Below are 21,107 nucleotides of genomic sequence, written 5' to 3'. Positions count from 1 at the left end.
TTGGCAGAATAAAAAGTAACTGAATAGAAAAGGTTAAGAAACTTCACCTTTTGTAGCCTTCAAGAAGCTCGACCTTCTGCGCCATGGCTGCAACTTCAAGCATCCATTGCTGCAGATAGAGAAATCCAAATCTTACAGTCTTTTATCAGTATAATACATAAACACTAGAGTAGTCATTTATAAAATTTCATCAGATACTTAATTGTGATAATCTGATTAATTTCATAATAAAAAAAGTTTCTGCTGAACTCAAGCATGACAGGAACTAGCATGAAACCTGGCAGTTATATTGCATATTTTGAAAGTATATGAATGAAAATGAAGCAAAGGATGAAGTATAGGATGATATTGAATATTTTGAATATATAGAGATGAAAATGAACAGGACCCAAAAAAAAAAAACTTTATCACTGTACACTGTACAAGTAACCCTGTTCACATGAAACAACCATGAATTATTGAACAATAAAAACTCCAAATTAAGAAGAAGACATGATCTGCTCATTTGGTTTTTGTAAGTTAACATTGAATTTGATCATCCTAAGTAGAAGAACATATACGTGATGTTAGAACTTTGGAAATCAGTTTCCAAAGAATAAAAACAAATAGGTCAATAACAGTAGAGTAACAGAAACACAAAAGATGCTTAACCTGTGCATTTTGGTCAGGCATTCTCTTTTCAATGTTTATGTTCTTTGAATGCGTCATGTATCGGTTAATAGTGCCCTGCATGCTGAAGAAAAAACAACAAAATAAATAAAAAAACACAGTTTGATGCAATGAATATGAGCCTAATAAGCTTGCATGGGTACATGTTCAAATGCCAAAAAAATCCCATGCCTAAAAAAAATGACACCAACTAGTTTTTTTCAATGTTTATAAATGATATCAAACTGAAACAAAACTATTATTAAGTATAGTAATAAATTTGTTCAAGACATCAAAAGGAAAAAATGGTTTGTGACTACTGTTCAACAAGCATATCACTATTTCAGCAAGTTAGGTATGTTCATATAGGATAACTGTCAGTTTTATGGAGATATCCAGCAAATTTATCCACAATGCATCATGGCTAACATTTAATATAGTTTTTTCTCTGGTCTGGTTTTAAAAAATTTTGGCTATACTTCGAAGTGAAAAAGTTACTATTCATTCCAATGCATAAATGAACTCTAGAACCAGATCCAAATGAATCTAGCGTACTAAAAGGTTGATATAATTAATAACAAAAAGTGTTTCTTTATTTATTACGATTATTACTTAATCAGCACCAGCTACATTCTGCGAGCATACTCTTCTATAGTAAACTTGTATTATATTATGGAGTAGGTAAGAGACCTTTAAAAACAAAAATAAAATAAAAATAAGAAACCTTGGAATGAATAGCTTAGAAGCGTATCTTATATTAAAGCTTGGTTACCTTGTCAAATAACATTTAGTAGTATGGTTATTTATGTGTTTTATCTTTTATTCTCTATTGATTTTAATTTAATTTATAAGGATAATACCTTGGGGGTTATGTGAATAACCTTAATTGTCATGTCCTCTTAATAAGAGTGTAGAAAACCTTTAGTTTTTATTTTGTGAAGATTATTTTTGACTTTTGAGATCTATGAAAAACTCTTTGGTTCTTATTTTCTTTGATTTGCTTGGTTTGGTTTGCATGTAACATATCAGAACTATATTTGTTTAATTTGTTTGTTGTAAGGCTTTATAAAATAGACTTGCATATATTAAGGGGACATATTAGGGTCATTAGTGGTCCCACATTAGCTAATTTGATAAATATGGACACATATTAAAGTTTGTGTCTCATCCTACCTGCTTGAGCCTTCGGTTAAATTGAGTCTAGATAATATATTTGGTTTGCATTAATTAAAATAGTATCAAGAGTCAAACTGTTTTAAAAAATGATTTTAACCATAGAATTAGAGCATCACCTGATGCTAGGATATCGACAACAATTTTTTTTCCGGTATCGACAACAATTTTTTTTTCCCTTTCGGATGACGCATTGTTGAACACTACATACCATCAATACTGTAGCATGAGAATTCTAGCATTAAGAAGCTTTAGCAAGGGAATTGCTTATGTTAGCTGGTTTGCTTAAAGCAATCAATAATGATTTTGATTTTACAATCCATATATAACTTAACTACAATCTTTGTCTAAGCAAGCACATAGATGTTGTAGACAAAGGATGCAAGGTTTTCATGTCAGGATCCCATCTAATATATCCATTGATCATCCTATGTCTTATTTATTTTGGTGTTTGAAGGGGAAATCCAGTCTTTTTTTACCTAATCAATTATTTCAATTTTGCTTGTCTCAAGGTTTATGTTTCAAATCCAAATAAATACAAATTTAAGTCATTATCCTTCAGGTGATGTTCATACCGCTTGGTTGATAGATTTAGGTGCCATAGATCATACGAATCCACTTGATCTTCCTTAATCAATATATAGTTAAAGCCTTAAGGCTCGTTTGGTGGACATGATAAGAACGATAGGATATGATAGACTATCATATCTTGACTATCATATCCTACTGTTGTCCTTTGTTTGGTGTGCCAATAGAATATGATAGTCTTATCCTATTGGCACATTTTATCTAGCCGGCCACATGATAATGAATCCTATGGGGGAGTCAGGATAGAAACAGGTAGGATATGATAAAAAATAAATTTACTTTTTTGCCCTATTATTTGGTTTGTTTCCTTGTCTAGGGTTTCATTGTATTTATTTTTTTGATCTTTTAAACACAATGGTTGGAACAAAAAGCTCGTCAAGTGTCAACAACTATAACACTAATTTCACTATTTTAAGTAGGATTTTACGTATTTATGGTGGTTAAAAGATTTTTACGTCAATCTTCGTGCTTGAGCAAATTATTTTTCATCTAAATCTCTTTTTTTAATCATATCTTATTTTTAGTTTCTCTAGTGTGGTGATTTTTTTTTTTAAATTGATTTTGATGTGATTTATTTATTTTTCATTAATGAGTTTGTTAATTTAGCTTTATGTTATATTGATGACTTTGTGTATGATTTTCTCCAAGGAAATAAGTATTAACTATAATTGTTGCAAGTTGGTGATATTGCAATCTATATATTTGTGGACATTATTTATAGGTTATTTATTTTAAAAAAAAATTAAAATATACATATAAGTAAATCATTAAGGAAAAAAATTCAAAAAAAAAGGTCTATTTTAAAAAAATATATATAACTATATTATAAAGGGAAATTTTGTCTATTTATATGTCATTCATATCATATCCTGTCATTATCCAATCCATTTCAAACATAAAATAGGATAATAAAATGTTATCTAATGATTTATCTGGTGCTCATAAAATATATGATAGGATACGAGCTAATCATGCACATATCATTTCCTACTCCATCCAATTCTCATATCATATCCGTCTATATCTCATCCTGTCCACCAAACGGGCCCTTAGTAATCTTAAACCGGCATATATAGCAAACAATTCTTCTATGCCCCTTAAGAGGATTAGTGATGTCACTTAATCCCATTTCACAATAGATAATATTTTACATGTCCCTAATCTCACTCCTGATTTTTTATTTATTAGTCAATTAACTGATTTATGATATTATGCCACTTGCATTATTGCTTCTTTTGTTATGTAAAATCCACATATATGCTTAGAGATTAGGACAAGTTATCGAGTTTCTAGCTTGTATGAAAGGGATCACATTAGTTTCCACATATTGTTGCAACTCTAAAATTTAATCCCCTTGTCTTCCTTTGAATAAAATCTTAGCCTCCATTATTCTATTTATAGCATTCTAAAATAATTCATGCTTTTAGATCTAAGTTGCAAAATTTTATTTCTACCGGTTTGTTATGAAAAGTAACAATTAGTAATCTTTCAAACTATCATGGATGATGTTTGAGAGCTTGCACCTATAAATACAAAAGAATGTTCACATTATTATGGATTCTTTATGTTAGAGGAGTATTGTTACAACTGTTACAACCATTGTATCCTAGAAATATGTGTAACTAAAAACTATGTATTATTGTACATATCAGTTAATGTTATCTATAGTTGTATATATAGACTTGTAAGTTTGTTCAGTGGTCGTAGAAAAAATATTTCCACTATTTTGACATGGTATCAAAGATGGCAATTTAATCCACTCAATTTCTATGTTAGAGAGTTTTGATCTCTGGTCTTAACCTTTCATTCTTTTTCCTTGTTAGAGAGTTTTGATCTATGGACCTAAAACAGTTTTTTTTTTTTTTTTTTTGATCCAATTATGGAAAATATTAGTATTGTCAAGTTTGATGGGAAGAATTATCCCCTATGGGAATTCCAATTTCTTGTGTTTGTTAAAGGAAAGGATCTCCTAGGGGTGTTAGATCTGAACCTATTGAAGCCCAAGAGAAGATAAAATGGAAGACAAAGAATGCTCAAGTTGTCTCTTGACTGCTCAACTCCATGAACCAAGAGACTACTTTGAGTCTTCGTGCCTTTGCGAAAACTTTAGAGATGTGGAGTTACTTGAAGAAATTGTACTCTCAATCAAACCAAACACGAGAGTTTCAATTGGAATATGACATTTCTCATTATACTCAAGGTGACAAAGATGTTCAGGCTTATTATTCAGGTTTCATGGCTTTATGGTCTGAACAAGACTTGGTAACAATTGGTTCCATTCATGCAGCTGCTTACATGTTTTAAGGAAAGCAAGAAGGTGAGAACAATGCAATTTTTTATGAAATTGAGACTAGAATTCTAACCAGTTCGTGCCAGTATTCTAAATCACCAATCTCAACCATACTAGGATGAAATTGTTGATGTTCTACTTTGAGAAGAAACTCGTCTTCGTACATAAGACACACTCAATCATTCAACTACCATTTTTTATGGGGCCTTATTCTCCTCAAAGACTAAACCAAAGAGACGGTTCAAAGACCTAAGCCAAATTCAATGTCATGATTGCAAGGAACATAGCCACATCATTTCACATTGCAAGAAGAAAAATTTCTGCAACTATGGCAAGAATAAAAGGCCATATTATATCTCAATGTTGTCTATTGCAAAAGCGAAGACAAGGACACAAAGCCTTCTTTATTACAGATACTTCATTTGTCAAACCTTATTCCCTTGGTGAGACAGGACTTACCACTTAATCAATTTAAAAGATGATCCAAGATTCTGTTGCCTCCACATTTCAAATGCTATTGCAAATGCCTTTATGCTGTAGGCCTCTCAGGTACAACTTCTTCTGATTTTACATGGTTTATAGATTCAGGGGCTTCAAATCACATGAATAGCTAACAAAACCAATTCAAATCCATCCAACCTGATGATTCTCATGCTCCTATTATCATTGCCAATGGTGAAAAATTGCAAATTTATGGTAAAAGAACTATTCTATGCATTTCTCAAAATTCCTTCCCTTTGACCAATGTGCTATATGCTCCCAAATTAACTACTAATCTTATTTATGTTAATCAATTAGTTTATCAAAATTGCTCATTACATTTCTTTCATAATGGTTGTTGGATTCAGGATCAACAAATTGGAAAATTGATTAGGAAGGGGCGTAAGCATGGATGTCTCTTTGTACTTGAAACTGATCAAACTACTCCTCTTCATAGCTTGATTGCCTATTCTGTGCCTAATAGATCTATGTTGTGGGATTTATGAAATCTCCGTCTTGGTCATCCAGATCCATATCGGTTGCAATTGTTCTTAAAATTTATGTTTCCATCTAGTAAATGATTTGTTATCAATAATCATTCAACTTGTCATAATTGTGAATTATCCAAGTCTCTTAAAATTTCTTTTCCAACTAATCGTACCATTTACACCACATCTTTTGAGTTAATACATAGTGATGTTTGGGGTCCTTCTCCAATAGTGTCTAATATGCAAATATTTCATTCTTTTCATTGATCAATTTCCTCAATTTAGTTGGATTTACTTTATACATTTCAAATTTAAGGCACCTTCCATTATAAGAAATTTTGTGATCATGGTAGAAACTCAATTTAACACCGGTATCAAAATTTTTCATTCTAATTCAGGGGGAGAATATCATGAGCCTAGCTTATCAAATTTTTTTTTGCCAATGGCATTATTTCCTAATGTTCTTGCCCTTACACGCATAAACAGAATGGGCTTGATGAACAAAAAAATAAACATATCTTGGAACTTTCCCGTGCCTTGCTTATTGAGTCCTCAACACCTAAAATATTTTAGGTAGAAGCTATTAAAACGGCTGTTTATCTCATCAATAGACAACCATGTCCTCGCCTTGACAATAAGTCTCTCTTTGAATGTTTATATGATCGCCCACCTGTCTATTCTCACCTTCATGTCTTTGGTTACATATGTTTTGTCTTTCTCCCACCTCATGAGTGTGATAAATTGTCACCCAAAGCTACTAAGTGTGTTCTTCTTGGGTATGCTGATAATCAAAAAAGATTTTGTTTGATACCATCACCTAAACCACCTCTTAAATAATACACCCATCATCCTAAACCTTCCATCACATGCCCAACATCTATCATCTCTGCTACATCTTAATCTATATCAGACATAGGAGTTGTACATGAACAACAAGCTGCATCTTCTCTTCAAAGATTAGGACACAAATCTATACCACCAAAAAGAAATGGTTACTCACCTGAACATTGTGGACCCAAATCAGCATTACTGTCTACTTTGGCACAGGTTTCTATTCCCTTATCTTATAAGGAAGCTATGGAGCAAGAATGTTGGAAACAAGCTATGGCTAAGGAATTGAAAGCTTTGCAAGATAATCACACGTGGAAATTTTGTCCAAATCCACAAAATAGTCAAATTATTGGCACCAAGTGGGTATATATAGTCAATTTGAAGGCTGATAATAGTCTTGATTGGTACAAAGCAAGGCTAGCTGCTCAAGGCTATAAGCAAGAATATGGGATTGATTATGAAGAAGCATTTGCTTCTGTTACCAAAATTACTACTATTCATGTTGTCTTGGCATTGGCTTCTATCAATCAATGGTCTTTGCATCTATTAGATGTCAAGAACGCTTTTCTTCATCGAGATTTGATGGAAACAGTCTATATGAAGCCTCTACCTGGTTATCTTTTACAACTACAACAATCAGGTTATGTTTGAAGACTTAAAAAATCATTATATGGTTTAAAACAAGCTCCACGAGCTTAATTAAAAAAATTCCATACCTATATTTGTACCTCTAAGCTTCATCAAAGCTCTCATGACCATTCTATGTTCTTGCAAGAAACTTTTGCTTGAGCTTATTTACATTGATGATATTATCATTATTGGAAGTGATACTATAGGAATCTTTGACATCAAGACCATACTTCATTCATCATTTCATATGAAAGACCTTGGAGTGCTTACTTATTTTCTAGGCCTTTAGGTAACTTATGCATATGATGATTTAGGGCTAAATCAAACCAAGTATACATGTAATATAATTCGTGAAGCAAACTTAACCAATGGCAAAATTGCTCATACTCCCATGGAAATGAATGCCAAATACAAGAAAGAAGATAGGAAGCCAATTTTATATCCCACACTTTATAGCAAGATTGTTGGGTGCTTGGCATATCTCACCATGACAAGACCTGAAACTTTTTTTTGCAATTGACATTCTAAGCCAATTTGTATCTTATTCTTGACAACTTCAAAGGCCTGCATCGTGCAATCCGATATTTAAAAGGAACTATTGGGAAAGGTATCTTCTTCCCATCTTCTTTACACTCAATGTTAAAGGCTTTGCAAATGCAGACTAGGCAGGATGCCTAGATTCTCGTCATTCAATTAAAGGTTGATGTATGTTTCTTGGTCATTCATTGATATCATGGAAATGCAAAAAAGCAAGATCGTGTTTCCAAGTCATCTACCGAGGCAGAATATCGTTCTATGTCTATAGCATTTTCAGAAATTATTTGGCTTTGAAGATTACTAGCTAAACTTGGAATGAAGTTGAATGAACCAACTCAACTCTTTGTTGACAATATGAGTGCTATTCATTTGTTTTTCATGAACGAACCAAACATATTGAAATAGATTGTCACTACATTAGGGAGCTTCTACAACAAAGGCTTACTATGTTAGCTCACATTAAGACTGAACACCAGCTAGCTAGCATATTTACAAAAGTTATGACAAGAGGTAGACACCAATTTTTTGCTGGACAAATTGATGCTTAAATATTTCTAGCATCAATTTGAGGAGAAGTGTTAAAGGAGTAAATTAAGCTATTGTTACAACTGTTATAACCATTATAGCCTAGAAATATGTGTAATTGAAAACTATGTATTATTGTATGTATTATTGTACATATTAGTTACCATTATTTATAACTGTATATATACACTTGTAAGGTTGTTCAGTGGGTGTAGAAAAAATATTTCCTCTATTTTTGGCACTTCATTGACAGTTACACACATTATAAGTAAATTATTTGATGTATAAATGCTCTAACTTTTATAAGTTTTATGTTAATTTCGTTGAGATGGCTCACACGCACTTTAGTCAGTCCATCAAATATTTTTTTGGTTTATGAGGAAACTATTCATCAAATCTCTTGTTGTCGGGGCTATAGAACCTAAGTATCATCATATTGTAGAAATTACTAGACCATTATCATAAATATACCATCTATGGTTAGGATAAAGTGGTGTTACTATTGTATATCTTATTAATAATATTCCTTCTCTTATTAATGGTCTTCTCCTTTTTTGCACTATATGGTTCATATGGTTTTCCACATGATTATTCCTCTTTAAGAGGTTTTGTATTTGCTTGCTTTGTGTTATTGAATATTCACAAATGCACAAAATTATTCATTAAGTTATATGTGTATTTTTCTATCGAATTGATCAAAATAAATGTCTTTTAATCCTAATCCAAATCAATAATATGTTCCTCATATAGATTTCTAGAAATAATTCCATTTTATTTTACATTTAGTAATTTTTCTTCTTTGTCTAATAATTCATTTCCTTATCAATCTCTTGATGGAGTACTCATTGATCAATTTTTGAATTACTAAGTAGTTGTGCCTTTTTTAGATCTTAAGTCGACTACTCATTACCATCATCTTAAAGTACCAACACAAGGTCTTTAAGGAGGTTTATCATCTCCTTCTGCGTATACGGACCATACTTGCTTGTTCCCTATCATGTTTATGTCCAAACCACCTTATACTTGTCAATTTATCAATAGGTTTACTTGATTTACTTGGTCATTTAATACTTATTCATTTATATATTATGTTTTCTTTTTTAAATCTTTCATACACTCTGACTCTCTTATTAAATCTTCATCTATTAAAGAAACATTTTCCCATCTTTTTGGCAAAAAGCTATCAAGAAAAATTTAATGCTTTACACAAAACTTGGATATGGGATCTTGTTTCATTACCCATAAGTGAAAATTCATTGGTTATAAGTGGATATGTAAGATCAACACAAAGGCTCATGGATATCTTAAATGCTATAAAATTCAGCTTAAAGGCTTTTTCTTAAGATATGGCATTGATCATGATGAGATATCTACTTTTATGGCAAAAATGACAACTACATGTGCCTTGATAGTCATTGCCTCTTCTAATTAATAATTTATTTTTCAAATAAAACTAAAAAATGCCTTCCAAATGGAAATTTGCATGAAGAACTATATCCTTCACATTTGACTCATGTTAAGAGGTAGGTATCTTGACTTTGTCAATTGCTTTATGATTTTAAAGAAGCATCTCATGCTTGGTTTAAAAAGTTTAGTTCAACATAATTCTAATTGGGTTTGTTAATTCCCCTTATGATTCTACTATTTCTTGTAGAAAAATTCTAACCCTATATACAGACGATATTATAATCACAAAAGATGAGTATGATGTTAATGTTTTTCTTGAGTGTCATCTTGCTAAGTTGATTAACATGAAAGATTTGGGTTTTCTATGTATTTTTATTTTATTTTATATTATTTTATTTTATTTTATTTTTTTTGCGCATTAAAATAGCTCAATCACCTCATATTATGCCTTTGCCTTAAACAAAATATGTAATGGATATCGTTGACAGAGAACTTTTTACGAATGAAAAGACAATTACTACTCTTTTTTAGCATAATATAAACTTTCTCCACATGATGATAACTGTTTAGATGATCCCACTAGACATCAAAAAAGTTATCAACTCTTTAGTATATTGTCACTTAGATTCTTCACTATTGGAAAGACGCATATCCTTATGAATAACTATTTCCTTAACCTTCATTTTTGATCTTGCATGTTATTGTATTTATTTAAAAGATATTTTAATACCTTAGATGAGTAAGAATTAATATGTTCTTGCTAGGTCTCCTGCTGAGGTCAAGTATCATTCTATGGCGTCCACCACAACTATGGATATCTGTTTTTATTAGCTTTCAAAATAATTGGGTTTCCCTATATCTAAGCCTACAACCTTTTCTATGATAATAAGTGTTACGACATTACACATAACTCAATTTTTCACAAGTGGACTAAATATATTGAAGTTGATAGTCACTTTATTCACCAACATTTCAAGAATGGTACTATCACTCATCTCTATATTCGAACTTCACTTCATATGATATATTCATAAAAACCAGTACTTTCGCTCATTTAAAACCTTTTAAATAAACTCTTGATGTTTACCACATTAACAATTTGAGGAAAGCTGTTAATATAGTATTATTAGATATTAGTTATTTGTGTGTCTATTTGTATTTTTCGAAATTTATTATAATTTATTTAATAATTGTTAGATGCAAACTAAATATATTATTTATACTTGATTCAACCCAAATGGTAAAGCTAATATAATGAGAAACCTAGGTTTATGTATTCACATCTATATTTTCTAAATTAGTCAGCGTGTAACTAATAGTTACTCTCACATGCTTTTTAGATGCATGCTTGTTTTATTTTAACTATCTACATTACAAGAAAAAAAACAAAGAGTCCAAGCTCTAATACTAAGCTAGATTCAAACCAAACATATTATTTCGGTCCAATTCAACCAAAAAACTTGAGCTAATAAGATGAGAAACCTAGGCTTATATATTTAAATCCATATTTTTTTTTAAATTAACCGATATGGGATAATTAATTACTCTAGCAATAATTTCTTTTAGAGTTATGTTGATAATCATAATTCTCATATTCTCTTATAAGGTTATGGAGACCTTTAAATTGTATGTTTGAGAAGACTACTTTTAAGTTTGGAGATCTATGAATACGTTCTTTGGTTCCAATACTTTGATTTATTTGATTTAGTTTACATCTAACATATATAATATCAAGTAGACGTAAAAATAGAGATGGAAAACAACTCAAAGAAAACCTTGAGATTGAGGAAAAAGGTTATATTGCAAGTTCAAGCATGCATGGTATAATCATTCAATACCACTCTATTATAATTTTTTACAAAGCTCTAATATTGGAGTGTTAAGATAAAGATCATTTTTTTTCTACCCAAAAGTATTCAGTCTAGGCTAGAGATAGGTATTGAGAAGCTTGAACTTCATCTAATTCACCAAATGATGAAAGCAAGAAATAAAGGATGAAAAATGTGATAGGAGATCTATAAAGGACTCAACATTAAGAACATGTAGAAAATGATGAATAAAGCATTCAAGACTTCATCCAAAAGTACAAAACAAAATAATTTGAATTTATTTCACAACTAGGTACTTAAATAATCAAAGAAAACTTTTTTCATTTGTCATGACAAACACATAGAGGATATATTAAAGATGTCTCAGGTGGTTAATTGCAAATCAGTTCCAACAACATTAAAAACATATGAAAGTTTATGAAAGAAGAAAGAAATGAAGATCTTGATGCAACCTTCTATAAGAATGATTAGAAGTAAATTGCATTTGGCACAAACAAGGACCAGCATTAATATGTTGTTTGAACTTATGCATAACTCAATCAATATTTATTTTGGAGTTGCTTAAAAATTGTTAAATTTATCAAGGGAGCTACAATCTGAACATATATGTAAAAGAAAATTCGAGAGTTGTAAGTTAGTTGCCCTAATGATTGTTAAAAGTATAGATGGCACAAGAAGCAAGAAAAAAGTTGTATGGTTATCAGCATTAGCACAAGGTATGCCAACCAACAAGCTAACTTCACTGATAGTATAACTTAGAAGAATCTTGATGTAGGATAGGATAGACGATCACACCTAGAGGTTTTAAGGCGATCATACCTAACTAATTTTTCACAATCACATTTAAAAAATAGCAATCACATCTCAAAATATAGCATTATGCCAATATATATATATATATATATATATATATATAAATAATTCACTGGTTTTCCTTCTACAAAAATTCTTCTTTTTATAAGAATTTGAGAACTTGTCACTTCAAATAGGAAAGAAAGTTTATTTAAAGTAAAACTTAGTTTGACTTTTAGACTTATTGATAAACTTAAGTATTGATAATATTCAAAACAAATCCACCGAATTAGACACATGCATGCTAAATCCTGAATTATCAAAGTACATTTAACATCTAAACACATGATCTTAATTCTTGCAGAGCATCTAAACCAAAACCTAAACTATGCCAAGTAATAGTCGTGGCTCATTTTCTGCATTAAATCTATAAAAATATTGAGAGAGAAAAATGACCTATTACATTATTTTGTAATAATAAAGCAATAATCTTTATGGCAAAGAATTCTTCTAATTATAGTCGTGCAAAACACATGCATCACATCAAGCAACGCTTCATTAGAGAAAGCAGATGAGGGTGAAGATATCTAACTTAAATATGTGGGCACTAAAATCAGGTGTCAGACATCTTTGATAAAATCTTACAAAGAAAAGATTAATGTGAGTGGACCTTTTGTTATCACTTGTGCCCTAACACATGCTTGATATTTGAGAGTATGTTAGAGCTGCAAGTAATGGACAAAAGAAGTGAAAGGGCAAAAATTAAAAGGAACTCCATCCATCTAATTCTTCTACTTTTGACTCAAAATTCTTGCTTTCACTTTGAAAAATTAGCAAAACTATTTAAGTAATCACTTAGAAACTCCACTTCCTTTAGTTTTTGCAAGTAGGATAGAAATGAAAATATTTCTTCATGACAACTGGTGTATATATATACTCTTATTCTGTCACTGAGCTTTTTGGCACTTAAATATCAAAAGACTAAACTGATTTTTATACTCTTTCAACATGAAGTTAATTCCCACTGTTACAATTCATCAGCTATTCTTTTTAAGTCCCTCCAATCAAAATGATTTTTTTTTTTCATTCATTTCTCATCTATAAAATTTGTTAAGATAAAGCTTGAGACCATTATTGTTCTCCACATTTACCAGTTTTGTTCTCATGCATGATTGAATGGAGGAAAAAAAAATCACAACTTCTAAACTCCCCAAAAAGTTCACTTTGTCATTACTATTTACTGAAATTGGTCTTACTAGCATGTAAATCTAACCCGGTATTCTAAGTAGTAACTGGACATATGGAAGTAAATCATTAGTTTGCTTAAGAGAAAGCAATTAACATGACCATTTTATTTATTTATTTATTTTATTATTACTTTTATTTCTCTCATGTTGAAAGCGATATTAAGCTCATATATTACCTAAGAAATGCTTTGTTGATGGCCAATTCCCCTAGTGGTGATAGTAAAGTACAATTTTTCACACTGCGGCATGAGAAAACATCAATAGGGTTTTAAATTTATTAAATCAAATTAGGAGGATCCTCCTCTATGTAGTTTCATACTTTCAATTTCTATTTTATTATTTACTTTGCCTTTCAGACAAATACCTTGTATAGTCTTCAAGTACATCATAATGTCCTAATGTCAAGTAGAACAACCCAGGGACGCTCCATACTTTCACTTGCCTAAGAGCATTATACACTAAGTCACTCGTTCATCAGATGCAATGCTTTAATTGCTGTCCTTTGTTTTCAGATAAAAACCTTATGATCCATTCTCTTATGCCCTAGAGCATGATAAACAGTCACATGTTGCTCAAATGTAGAAACAATTAATCTAAGTGTGTGTTTTAACTGATGTCCTTGTTATCCAATATAAACCCCTAGCATCCATTAAATATAAACATATTCCACGCATAACGCCCTAACAAGCTTTTCCTAATTTAATTAAATGAGGGCTCTCAATATCACTTCTCTAACGTTAGATGTGCCTACTCATCATACGGTTAAGTGTATTAACTGTACCATAAGAAAGAATCTCCTTTACTGGAAATCATGCTCCTTGTAATGTTGGAATTTAGAAATGGCTGAATAAATATTATTGTCTTACAGCAAATCATTGAAGAACTTGAGGTGCGCTCTTGAATTATAATAGAGTTTATGTTCAAACTTTGAACATAAACTCTATTATTGAAAAACAATTACTATATTCAATATTCATCTCCATCTAAAGTCTAAACTAGAGACAAGCCTTTCACACTATTTTACCTACTGAAAAGACAAGGCCTGACAATAAGCAATGCCATTTTGATGCAAATGCTTTAGAAGTAACAATGGAACAGTATGTCCAGCTTCCTTCTTGATAAATCACCCTAAAAACAACCCAATTGAGTGTTTTTTCACTGATGTCAGTACTTGCTTTGTTTGTGAAAACACATCAGAACTCACATGAACTGGGAATTATTTGTTCACAAGGTCTAACAACATCATTTGAGGTTTTTTTTTTGTTTGTCAAAAAAGTCATGCATATAATTTCTGCAAATGGTACTGTCCTATTACTTACTTTTTAAGACATGTTTACTGTTTTCTCTTGGTTGGTTAACCTTCTGCTCCAAAAAGGATAGATTCCAAACCTAGATTGAATTCATGGCTAGAAACACTAAATTTATCCATAACAAAACAAAAACAAATAAATAGATAAAGAGAAAAACAAGATCTTTGAAAAAAAAACATGAATGAATTATACTATGAGAAACAAAGATTTAAACTAAAGAAAGAAGGAAGATCACCTGGAGCTAGCAAACTCATAGAGCTTGCCACGCGGAGAGAAGACGATGAGAGCAACCTCAGCATCACAAAGTACTGAAAGCTCAAAGGCCTTCTTCAGAAGTCCATTTCGGCGTTTAGAGAAGGTCACCTGCCTACTTGTAGCATTCTCAATCCTCCTCATCTCCGTCTTTCCTCTTCCCATCTACAACCCACCCCCAAAAACACCATCAAAACATCAACCACAAAGATCTCAGCGTTTCAAAATTCTTAAACTAATAAGAACAACAATATCCAAAATCAAGAAGAAGAAGAAGAAGAGCATACATTGGATATGACCAATAATAGCAAGAGAAGGTGAGAAGGAGAGATTGAGAAAGAGATAGAAAGAGGAAACCAAAGAGAAGCATCTATTTATTGTTGGAAAAAACCACACTTTGATGAAGAAAAAATCATCATTTTTTTTAGAGAATGGGGGGACCATTTCCATCACATCAAACCTCCATTTAAAGTATATATATACACAAATAACCTTTTTTTTCATATATACCCTCGTAAAATCTAATATTATCAATTTTATATATTTTAAGTTTTTATCCAAAAAGTGATGAAGTGACAAGTTCTCAGACAATATTAAGAAATTTTTTTTTTAATGAAAAAATTATGCTTGTTTCATTAAAATAAACAAATTATATACATATAAATTAAAATTTATAGCTATGTGTTATTGAGTTTAATTAATTTTTTTGTTTTGTGAAATTATATGAAGTGGCTTAGGTTATATATTTACTTAGTAATATGATTTTTTGAGCTATATTTATTTAGATAATAAAATTTTATTTTGCTAATATTTTTATCTATATTGTCATTATTTCTATATATCCGAAGTATATATATATATATATACAATTCAAATTATTTGAGCTGAGACAAAAAGAAAAAACTCTTTTTTATTATATATATTGAAATAATTTAATCTCACGTTTTTCTCAGGTATTTGTATAATTAAATTAAATTTTAAAATAAAAAAATAGATAAATGAATTCAATAGGGCTAGCTGGGTTTGAAACGGGCCAGGCCTAGTGGATTGAAAGAATTAAGAGCTCGCGGGCCGAGGGCGGGATAGAAGGGTACGTACGAGGGCGTACGAGGTGTGAGCAGGCTAGATCGTACGATATCACGTGGCTGGAATGCCTCGAGATCCACACTCGGCCTCCAACGAAACCCTTCGCACGTGCCGGCGTCTCGGCCTCCAGAAGAGGCTGTGCTTTTTTTAGGCTGGTTTTATTTTTGGGACCACTTTTCTGTCCAAATTCTTGCCCCATTTATGGCTTACTTTATTATTATTATTATTTAAATTGTAAATAATTAAAACTTTACTATTTTTTTTTGGCAGTAAAATACTCAACCCTAGTCTCTCTAATATAATTTATTCTCCAGAAGTCCACATTTAAAAAAAAGTAAATCCCTCATAAAGACTTTTTAAAGGCAAATTATATTAAAAAGAGGGACTTTACATTTTACGAAATATTAAAGTAGAGAGACATTCTAGAAACAAATTATATGAGAAAGACAGATTGACTATATTTGAAAAATTAAATAGAATACTATACCATTTTTTTTTGCCCATGTATTATTTATTTATTTTTTTTTATCTTTGACCTGGTTAAAGATTTTCATTATTACTATTTTTTTTTTTTTTTACGCATAGGCTACAAGCCCCACCCCTATGTAAAATATTGTCATAAGAATATACCAAAAAAACTATTGTTTCTCACATTTAAAAGATTGTTAAAAATATAGAGTTTTTACTTATAGAGAACCCACATTATGACCTAATCTAAATCTAAGTGTATATAATACATGAACAGTTGATCGACAAAACTCCATTATTATTATTTATAAATATTTAAATTTAAAACCACTTGCATAAACAATTTAAATCTCTATTAGTTTAATTGTTTATGTAAGGACAAAACCAAGGGAGAAAGGAGGCCATGGGTCTCTTTGACTTTTTTTTTAAGTACCCCCTAATTTCTTTAAATTAATATTTATATAATTTTAATAAATTATTTTGAAGAAAATATTTACAAAAACTTGTTGTTGGTCATCTTTCTATAGTTTGGACTCTCTCAACTTTATACTAGTTCTTTTGTAATTTTTAGTGATATGTTTGGTCCCGTTACAAAAATTCTATCTCCATCACATCACTGAGTATACGTATTTAAATACATTAAAAAAATTATGTATAGATGAAAATGGTAGGGATAATTTATTTTGTGATTGTTGACTTTCAACTCAATGCAAGTTTTACTTATCAGTTGATTAAAAATATTTTCTATTTAATTGAATTGCTCATAAATTTATTATATAAAAAAATCTTCATTCATTATTTATATATTTTTAAAAAATCTTTTTCATTTATGTTTCTCTATAAATCATTTGTATTTGTTGATATAACTCTTTGAAAAAACTAAACTATTGCTGATTTTATTGCAAAAAAATATAAATAAAAGAACAAGTATGTTATTTAACACAACATTATTTTTATTTTTATTTTTTAATATTTTGGTATACCGGTCTCCCAAACAAGGTACTAAAAGTGTTATAAAATGTAAATCTCTCCCATTTAATATTGTTTGTATGCACAAGAATCTGAGGTCAAAACCATTTTTATAAGCAACATATGTCTCTATCACTTTGATCTAACTTCTATCAATAAATTAATATTTAATTATCACTTTAAATAAATTGATTTACCTAAAATTTAAAAATAGAAACAAATAAATAAAAGAAATGATGAATGAGACATAAGATTCAGAGCCACATAAAAACCAAACGTTCACATTACAAGAGCTATCCTATTCACAAAGGTGCCCAAATGAAACATTGTCACACTAGGTAGTTTTACTAATGGACATGCTCATGTTGTCCACTAGCGCAAGAGGAGTTGTAGTTTTACTACTATTTCAAGTATTTGTTTCTTAGATCTTCCTTCTTTTAGTCCAATCACAAATGAGTGGTCCATGGCCTTTACTCTGTTATTCTATTATCAATAAATAAATAAATAAATAAATATATATATATATAGATGTATGAGATAAGACTAATTATGTGGAGGATAGATAATTAAGATTTGGCAGTATTATGTTAATAGTGCTACATTAATTCAGGTTGATTAGTGTACTAGGTGGGACAACCACTCTCCCACTCTTCTTTTGATTCAATTAGAAATGGGTGGGGGATTTTGTGATTTTTCAGTTGGTCTCTGGTGATCCAGAGTTTTTCAGTCTCTGTCGTCAGAGTGGGCGAGTGAGTTTTTCAGTGGATCGTAACTCCGGCGAGCTACTTGGGTGACGGTGACCGGAAGAAGACGGTTGTATGGAGCGGTTCTCGGAAAATAACCTTACTCAACAGTGGGCAACACTCTCGCTAGTTGATGAGGAGGAACAATATATGCTTGGATTATAGTCAGGAGGAGAACCATGCTAGGGGGGGTGTTTGATCCCCTCTCTTTGCATGGTTGGTCGTTTTCTTACAAGTAAAAACATTCATTTCGAATCTATGAGGCAGATGCTAGCATCCTTATGGCGACCAGTGAAAGGGGTGGATATTCAAGAGGGGCCCAGGGGGACTGAATACCAGCTCTATATCTTTCAATTCTTTCACGAGCTGGACATGAGCAGGGTGTTGGCTAGTGGCTCTTGGACTTTCGATTCTCATTTACTTTTGTGTAGACGAATGGTCACTGGTGAACAACTCACACAAGCGGAGCTCTATGAAACAAGTATCTGGGTACAACTACATGATATACCCATTGGTTTTATGTCTCAAAGGGTGTGCACGGATATCGGCAACTTTATTGGCAGCTATATTGAAGCTGATCCAGCAAACTTCTCAGGAGAATGGAGGAATTTCCTCAGGGTAAGAGTCTCTATGGATGTGCGTAAGCCGTTGAAGCGACGGATGAAGTTGAAACGTTCTGGCGGAGAGTGGAACTGGGTAACTTTTCGCTACGAACGCCTTCCAACATTTTGTTTCTTTTGCGGTGTGATCGGACATAGTGATAAATTTTGTGGGAAGCTTTATGATGCACCTAGTGGACATGGGGAATAGGAATACTTATATGGCCCATCTCTTCGAGCAATGGGGCGTCGTCCACTTAATAGACCGGGCGACCGATGGCTCCGAATAAAAAACCAGGGTGGTAGCGGGTCGGCCGAACTGGTGATGGAGGACCCCGGGAAGATCCCGCCGGAAGAAAACAGACGAGGGCCTGAGCACAGAGACCCAGGTAGGGCGGCATGGCGAACAACTGCACAGTATGGGCGACATGACAGTGATGGGACAACACGTATGGTTGTTCAGTTTGGCGCACACAGCAGGGTCATCTCTCATGGAGCAGAAAGTTGGGATGGTGTGGCTGACGGTTTTCAGAGTGAATCACCAAATAGAAATGGGTGGTCATGTCCCACGTATTATGATATTATTTTATATAATTAAATAAATAAATATATATATATATATATATATATATCTGTTATGTGGAGAATATATTATATTAAGGACATGTTTGAATAGTCAGAAATTATGTCATAATCCGTATAATATGACATAATTTAACATTTTTTAATAATTATGTTATATTGGTTGTTTGAGTACTTATTTTAGAATATAAAATTATGGCATAAAAAAATATTTCATTAATAAGTCTTTCTCTTCCTTTCCATCCAGCCACCAGCCATGGGCCTATCGACAGTCCGGTCAGCCTCCGTCGACCGGTCCCCAGTCCAGCAGATCTCCGGTGACACACCTGCTGTCCATCAGTGGTCCGTCCGACCTCCACGACCGGCCACTGACGATCCGGCAGGCCTTCGACGACCGACCGTCCGTCCGACAGACCTCCGGTGACACGCCGGCTGCCCACCGGTGGTCTGGCCGACTTCCGGCGGTATGGCCGCTTACTGGCTGGCCTCCGACGACCGGCCACCGGTGGTTCGGCCGACCTTCGGCGATCGGTCACCGATCCACCGGCGGTCCATTCATCGATCGCCCAGTCTCCGTAATTTTTTTTTTAAAATTTTGTTACCCAAACACTCATTCTGTAAAAAATAAATTATGCCATAATTTCTGTAATAATCACTTGTAATTCTTACATAATAAAATTATGTCATATTTTTTTATTTTGCAGCTAAACAGGTCCTAAAGTCTAGCACTATATAGTATGATAATAGTACTATATTCAAGATTGATTGTACTAGGTGGGACGGCCAGTGCATTTCCTTCTCATTAATTAACTTTTATTTATTGTATGCACCTTGACAAGGTGCATACAATAAATAGAGCAAATTTATTTTTGTGTTAAAAGCAGGGAAAATAACCATGAAGTCCCCCAAATTTAGTGAATTTACACATGATCCCTGTTTTTTTTTCCTATTATTTCCGATTCATCCCTTCTATCCCAAATCTAGTCATTATGCATCATTTTAATTTACCTGTAATACAACAAAATTTTATCAGATTTTTATAGCACACATTGTATGTCCGATATTTACAATGTATTCTTTTTTGTATTTTTTACTTGTCTATTTTAACTAATTCACATATATTATAAAAATTAGTTACATTTAATTAGTAACTTAAAATTTATAAAAAATTATATTAATTTTTCAAAATTACTCTTATTTAAAATATAATTTGATATAATATAACATGCACTTGAATATGCTTTATTGGACATTGTAAAAGTACATTAAATATAATGTTTAATGTTTTCTAAAATTTTTAAATAGATAAGTAAAAGGACAGTAAAATTACTCTTTTAGTTCTTAAACAAGTACAATTTTTGCTCTTTTGATCCCTCTATTTTTTTTTTGGGCCCTTTAATTCCTTTTATTTTTTGAAATTAGGAAATCATAGTCCTCCGTTTTGACAGGCATTTGATTTTCCAAACCTTTTTATTATGTGGTATTTTTTTTATTTTTAAATATTATTAAAAAATCACAAAAAATAATTAAAAAATGTGCTAAAGGAAAACTAGATCCGGATCAAATCCACTTCATGGATCCAAATCCACTCCCAAACTCCTCGCCTGCAACCTTGTCAAAATCCCTAATCGCT

At 31.8% G+C, this 21,107-nt stretch overlaps 1 protein-coding gene across 1 annotated transcript; it reads right to left on the bottom strand.

The window, feature by feature from the left end:
* Positions 1 to 34: 34 nt before the first annotated feature.
* LOC120272473 (MADS-box protein SOC1-like) lies at positions 35 to 15,416 on the bottom strand. The gene is made up of 4 exons (XM_039279304.1): positions 15,315 to 15,416; positions 15,011 to 15,192; positions 652 to 733; positions 35 to 109 (listed from the first exon to the last, which is right to left on the bottom strand). The coding sequence occupies exons 2-4, from the start codon at positions 15,190 to 15,192 to the stop codon at positions 44 to 46; spliced, it is 330 nt and encodes a 109-aa protein (XP_039135238.1). The 5' UTR covers positions 15,315 to 15,416; the 3' UTR covers positions 35 to 43.
* Positions 15,417 to 21,107: the final 5,691 nt, after the last annotated feature.

The sequence above is a fragment of the Dioscorea cayenensis genome, chromosome 11 (genome assembly GCF_009730915.1).
Source record: "Dioscorea cayenensis subsp. rotundata cultivar TDr96_F1 chromosome 11, TDr96_F1_v2_PseudoChromosome.rev07_lg8_w22 25.fasta, whole genome shotgun sequence".
NCBI classification, from domain to species: Eukaryota; Viridiplantae; Streptophyta; class Magnoliopsida; order Dioscoreales; family Dioscoreaceae; genus Dioscorea; species Dioscorea cayenensis.
Note: the sequence above shows the minus strand (reverse complement) of the source record. Positions and strands in the feature narration are given on the sequence as shown.

Bases quoted from the DNA above. Each gene is read 5' to 3' on its own strand.
- LOC120272473 (XM_039279304.1), bottom strand. From the start codon at position 15,192: ATGGGAAGAGGAAAGACGGAGATGAGGAGGATTGAGAATGCTACAAGT. The intron at 734-15,010 runs GTGATCTTCCTT...TTTTTTCTTCAG, and splicing joins TATGAGTTTGCTAGCTCCAG to CATGCAGGGCACTATTAACC. The intron at 110-651 runs GTTAAGCATCTT...CTCTATCTGCAG, and splicing joins TGCCTGACCAAAATGCACAG to CAATGGATGCTTGAAGTTGC.